This window comes from Pseudonaja textilis, chromosome 2 (assembly GCF_049901715.1).
Source record: "Pseudonaja textilis isolate UNSWEBS1 chromosome 2, rPseTex1.2, whole genome shotgun sequence".
Lineage (NCBI taxonomy): Eukaryota > Metazoa > Chordata > Lepidosauria > Squamata > Elapidae > Pseudonaja > Pseudonaja textilis.
This window is the reverse complement of record NC_141991.1, coordinates 53,047,357-53,053,970: the sequence shown is the minus strand read 5'-3', so window position 1 is coordinate 53,053,970 and position 6,614 is coordinate 53,047,357. Positions and strand designations below refer to the sequence as shown.

The window sequence follows — 6,614 nt, the reverse complement described above, 5'->3', positions numbered from 1 at the left end:
AATTTTTCATTTTCTGGGACCAAAAATTACCATCCATCTTATTAGGGTTCCAATACTGAGCTCAACTGACTGAGCAATATTGACTTGAAGCTGAAGATGTGCCTTTAAGAACCGGCATATTGTGGCAGAAAACCATCTTTGAAAGAAACAAAGCAGGGAATCCTCTTCAATCACTGGTGGAGAACAACTTAAATGTAATATATAAATAAACACACCAACACAAATTCTATACAAAACCTGAAATATTTTACTTTTAAAATTTTGATCTAAGTTTACTTAGATTTCATGGACTTGATACAAGAGCATTTGATATGAATTGGTAAATAAAACACTGTAATAGATAGCCACAATAAACTTTGTTAGAAATGTACATGTTGTGAAAATAATAATCATAAACATAAACATAATAATAAAACCAGCATGATGTCTGCGTTATATAAATGCTTGACAATAACAGTATACTAGGGAAGCTTTAAAAAACTTGCTTAACTCTGGGGCCCTATTCAACTAATATTTTTGATGCCGAGAATTCAGAACCAGTCGCTCACCATAACTAGAAAGGTCAGTTAATAAGGCCTCAGTTGTTTTCTATAGCTGTTTTATTTTTTCCTCATGGACATCACATCCAGGTAATGTGTATATAAACAAAGCTCATAAGAAATGTACAAATATAAAAAGCTACAAACATTAATAAATTACATCATCACAAAACACAGAAACACTTCACAAGGTGCTAATAAAATAATTGTATCCCCTCATAATACAAGAATTGAGACAAGGAGCTGGTATTATAAAGTCAAAGATTCTTCTTCATATTGTATCTTAAATAGATAATTTTGTACTATTATTTGATTCTGTATAAGGCTGCACAAAGTTTTACTTGTTTTTCAGGCAATGCCAAAATTAAAAAAGGGAGAAAAAGGAATTAAATCAAGGACAAGAGTATCCCATTCAGAGTCAAGAACCTAAAATACTCGGGCAAAATACTCAGCAAAAAAATTGTATAAAGGTTAATGAACTATTCTATAGAAAGAAATGTCTAAAGATACTTTGATCTTATAAAAAAGAAGGTACTTTAAAAAGCTATTTACAGGCTAGATTCTATGAAAAAATATGCTTTCAGACAAGTATCTATAAATGAAAATCTGGAATTGCCTGAGAAACAAATGCAACACCTTAAGGCTACAATCCTGTACATAGTACTCTATACATGAGAGTAAGTTCCATGGAACAGAACAGGTTTGATATCTGAGTAAACATGCATAGGATTGTGCTCTAAGTGTTTATATGCAGACAAGCTAGTTTAATGTAAAATATAATGCATTCTACACCAAACACTAAGAGAGTTCAGAAGCAACAAGTATCCAGTTAAACTGTCGATAAGCTTGGCTCTCACCTGGCCTGACCCTTAGGTGAGCACAGCCCTTGTTCCTTCAGACAAGCATATCTGAAAGGAAGTGCTTGGATGGATATGAATGTCAGAATACTTCTCCAATAGGGCTGCACATTCTTTCTACCTAATTACAGGGCTTGCAACTGAGGTTTATATAAACAGCTGATCTATAATATTATTAAATGGATTCATAAGCTCTAAAAGGTTGGCGTGTGTTCCTTTGGGGGTGGGTGGGGGAAATAATCTTGTTTGGTGCATTTTTTTCTCCTGATATGCAGCTCAAGGAAAGGGTTTGGTTATAGATCAGAAAATAAGTGCTTGGAGTCCCAGGACAGGAGCTTCTTTGCTTGATTTGTTTACATGATGCAGGGATTAATCCATGATCCGGGGAAATGGAAGTGAAAAAAGAACCATTGTCTTCCTCTCTTTCATCTCAAGATAACGCAAGTGATTTATGAGGTAAATCATCAGTCATGAACTTTAGAGTTTAGAATTGCTAGAGGGAGATTAAAAGTTCCTTCAAAAAAATAAGGAAAGAGATATTTGACTAAGGATGCCATTTTATAAGACAGCAATAGCAATAGCACTTAGACTTATATACTGCTTCACAGTGTTTTACAGCCCTCTCTAATGATTGTGATATGCCTGCTACCCACTCAGGCCGCACAAAGAAAACTGGCATTTTGTCACTGGCATTCTTGGCAGCAGCATCTAGAGATGAACCTGGCATCTTTTTTCTTACATATTCTCCAATGTCACATGTTATCAATGCGTTATGACCATCCAAGCAGAAGCTACAATACTATCATCAAGTTAATGGCTGATTCCACCCTAACCCTAACCCTAGCCGTGAAATTAAATTAATGAGGATATAATTTCAAAACTGCAACGCCAAATTAAAAATATATGGGCATGGGGGAAGAAATACTTCCAGTTTCCATGGTCATGTAAACAAATTTTAGCTAGAACAGGTGAGAGAGAAAGAGAAAAAAACCATCAAATTCAGACTGGATGTAAACACATTAATCCATTAATTATGGTTTACAAAAACACAGAGGCTCTATTCACATAAGAAGCCAAAGCAAACAATGACAGTTTAAAATAATGGCCCACGCAACATACTAAGATATAGTACAATTGATTTGATTTTGCTTTAGCCCCTGTAGGCCTGTAAACCATGTCATATAAGTACAGTCAAGAGTCAATGTTCTCAGATTTTGACTTTGAGGTACCAATTGATTTGTAATGTTTTACTCAATTACACATAATTGTGACAGTTTAGCAGGGAGAGAAAGGTTCTTTCTGTTTGCTGATCTTTAATTCCTATCACTCATTGATATTCAATTATGAGAACAAAGACATTGAGCATGGAAAACATACCATGGGACCAAAGTTAAAACAATATATATATAAGAAACAGTGGGAGTGCTAAAAATTTATCAACGAAAAGAGATGCAAACCAACACCAACCAAAGCTAATTAAAAAACCCCATTTGATGTCCAAAGAACTGCACCAGTTCATTAATTACCTATATCCAAATCATTAACCAATTAAATTGGATTTGTAATCCATAATGTTTTTAAAAAATCATCTTGCATTGCACATAAAATAAATTAAGTCATCCATAGTTCTCCAATGTCTGGTTATAGGGAAAGTTTTAGCAGTGCTGAAGTGCAATTTTAACTTCTCTTCTGAATAAAACATATTTATCATGAGCCAGATAAAGAAAACTAATTATTTTTTATGCATATTGTTTCATGCATGTATTGTATCTCAAACAGTCATGGCATAAATTTCTTTCCCTTGTCTACAAGTCAGTTTGAGAAACTTTTTTTTAAACTCTGCCTTTTAACCAGATAACTCTTTAAAATTGGTTCAAATTTGATAAAAGAAGCATAATTGAAATGAATGTGCATACTCTTAAAAACAACTTTTTCCTCACTTATAAACAAGTTAAATGGATACTTTCCTAAAACTGGAATGATCCTCAGTGTCTTGGAGAATTAACTTTTTGCGAACTAGTCACTCTCAGCAATTTGAGAAAGGACATCTATATTAAAAAATATTTATAGCAGTATCTGTACAGGTTTTAACTGCCGAAAGTTAAAAAGAATTTATTAAAGTGGTGGCAAAAAGTTAACTGGTATTGTCCCTAAGATGTTGCACAATACTACTGGAGTCCTTCAAGAGTTGAAGAGCTAGCGTGACAGCTCAGGATAGGCTGAGCTTTGATAGTCCCAATTATGACTGGGTTTTAAAGGAGAAGTTTCCCATTCCGATGAATTTTCAAAATCTTCCCAAGCCTTTGTTTAGCTGTAGCCATACCTTTTTTTGTACGTTTCCCTGGAAATAACAGAAGAGAGACACGGTAAGCCAGGATATAATAGCAGCAGCAACCAAAAGAAACTAGAAGTTGAAGACCAAAAAGGACGAAACAAATGAGACTGAAAATGGATTTATAAAACATTCAACTGCATTTTTCTTCAACAAAAAAGCATTTAATATCCAGTTAATATCCAGCTTTAAGCATCTCTACCTACCCCATAAGGCTGAGGATGAAGAGAACAGCTGCTTATAGCCACCTAACCAATTCAAAATTGAAGTGATATTTTAATCTGATAATTCCCCAAACCTCTATATTACTGCATGATTCTATGCCTTGAATTAAGAAGCACATACATCAATAAATTATTGCAGCTTTAACTAATTTTTACATGTACAAATGATCCATCAGAAATGATGCACCACAGAAGGAACTATTATTGTATCATCTTCTACACTAAAGTGTAGTAGAATTGTCTTCATCTGTTGAGAAAAAGCTCCTTAGTTACTCCGTTTTATCCTAAATTAGTTTATGAAACTGATTTATGCAACTGGTACTTTCAGATTAGTGTTTAGATTTTATAACAAGTAGTAAATGGTATCATCTTCAATTCATTTGAGTTTTTAAAAGTATTCTCTTTATCGCATCTCCAGCCTCCTCCTTTCATTGCTGCACCTTGAATTAGAAGAAGGTTACAATTTGATCAATCCTGGGACCCATTTCCTAAGTGTTTCTGTGGATAATTTATACATTATTTTGTCCATTTGTGCCTCTCTCACAATAAAATGAATACCCCATATGTTCCAATATACTGAATGGTCAATTCAAGTTAATAAAAACAATTATTTTCAGTTAAAAATGAGTACAAGTTTTTTATCTGAACAGCTACAAAGAAATCTCTGTGGATTTTGTCAATAAACTCTCAGTGACTTGGAAAGCCAAAGATTTTTCAGGATGAATAAGAAATACAGAGACTGGTTAATTCATGTTTTATGTCAGTCAAAATCCATATGTATGCAATCATACTATTAAAATACATTAAAGTCTTCTCCAAACTAATGCTGTCAAATATATTTGAACAAGAGCTCTCAGAATTCCTAGTCTAAGAAAAGAAAGAAAGAAAGAAAGAAAGAAAGAAAGAAAGAAAGAAAGAAAGAAAGAAAGAAAGAAAGAAAGAAAGAAAGAAAGAAAGAAAGAAAGAAAGAAAAGGAAGCATTTGATCATTAAGAATTAATGTGGAAGATCAAACTTCTCAGGTGCTAGACCTCAGTATCAGGCTGAACCCAGGACTTTTTCAAAGGCTGCCAGGATAAAGAATCAAGTATTAATAGAACCTCCATTTGTGAAAAATGTAAACTCCAGTTGTTACTCATCCAGTTCCTCGGAAGTGTTCCACATCTGTTCACCTTTCCAAACATATATGAACAAATGTCTGGAATATTTACAGCACCAGGAAAGAAAAACAAAACTGAGTCTATGGAAGCCATCTGTTCACCTTTTTTCAGCTAAAATATCCATATGATTCTAAAGAACCAGATGCTCCTAGTTTATACTACCTGTATGGTTTTGGGGGATATTTCTTTACTGAGAGTACTGCAAGAAACTGAGATTTGCCAAATACTGTATTTATGGTAACTGTTGGACAACAGCTAAATGATCTGAAAGTTACATTCAAAGTTTATGTACTTCGATTTTGGTTATACCTTAAGTCAGGGGTCTCCAACCATGGGGCCGCAGCCCATTACCAGACCATGGCTTATTTAGAATTGGCCACGTGAGTGGCTGGCTGCAGTGAATGAAACTTGGGCAAGCGGTGGGCTGGTGAGTATTTGCGCACATGCATGTGCATGCCAGTCTGCCATTTACACAAGTTGAGCTGCATGCTCATGCGCCAGCCTACTGCTCGCACAAGGGCTGCATGCATGTGCGCTGACTTGCCTCTCACGTAGTCCAGTTCCCTTCTCCCCCAACTGGGCTGCCAAGCTGCAAAAAGTGGGGACAGTTGGCTTAAGAGATCCTAACATTTTCTCAATATCCATAATTTACCCAATTCCTTTGGGAAAAGGTTAAATGAAATTTGCTTTGCCACTTCTAAGAATGAAAAATCTTTCAATTAGAAAAAAGTTACAAAAGACAAAAAGGCTAAACTTCTCTTCAAGTATTATTTAATGAATATCTGAGGATGACCTGTGTAATGAATGCAATTACCTTAGCTCCCTTATTAGTTTCTCTGGTATTACTTCTTCCTTTATTTTCTCTGCCATTGTGTAAAAGAAGAGCAGGCTAAGCTAGAAGTGTCATCAGTATGGAGTCATTGCATTGCCACAAGAGACTTAAGTCCAGCCTCCCATGGATTCTGTTGAGCCTCATTTAATGCTAATTTAGATTTGACTATTAATTGAGTGGATTCTTAAAGGTAGCAATAATAAACTCTTCTGTGCTTTGAACTCAATGAATACTCCTGATTATTTCTGCCTGACACACTGAGTCTGCAAGAGAGCTGACCTTGGGAATGTAGCACTCAGCAAGGCATGGAGACATCCCATAGTGAAGCTGAACATCAAAATATCTGAAGATAAGTACTATTTTTCAGACAAATTGAAGAACACATCATATTATTAAGGTTCAGATTACTACTTGGAAGATATCTGAATTGGAAAAGTAGTATTTATAGCAAATACCATGGTTTTAACATAAATATATCTGATTGTTATGTTAAACTATTAACCTGATTGAGTACTTAGGAATTTATTTTTAAAAATACAGAAAGCATAGATTGATGAAATTTAAGCAATTTTATACATCTAAATTATATAAATTTGATAGAATGAATACCTAACGAAAGAAAAGGTGAAATCTTTCAAGATTCTCCTTTAGATTGATCAGAAATGCCTCAT

General features: G+C 34.5%; 1 protein-coding gene across 2 annotated transcripts in view; it reads right to left on the bottom strand.

The window, feature by feature from the left end:
• Positions 1-227: 227 nt before the first annotated feature.
• Positions 228-6,614, bottom strand: part of PHF2 (PHD finger protein 2) — a 151,049-nt gene continuing 144,662 nt past the window's right edge. For both annotated transcript variants that reach the window (XM_087923896.1, XM_026724035.2), the window contains exon 22: positions 228-3,737. Coding sequence is in view for 1 of the 2 variants with exons in the window: in XM_026724035.2 (XP_026579820.1) it covers positions 3,649-3,737 (89 nt within the window). In the remaining variant the exon portion in view is untranslated. The remainder of the gene's footprint in view (positions 3,738-6,614) is intronic.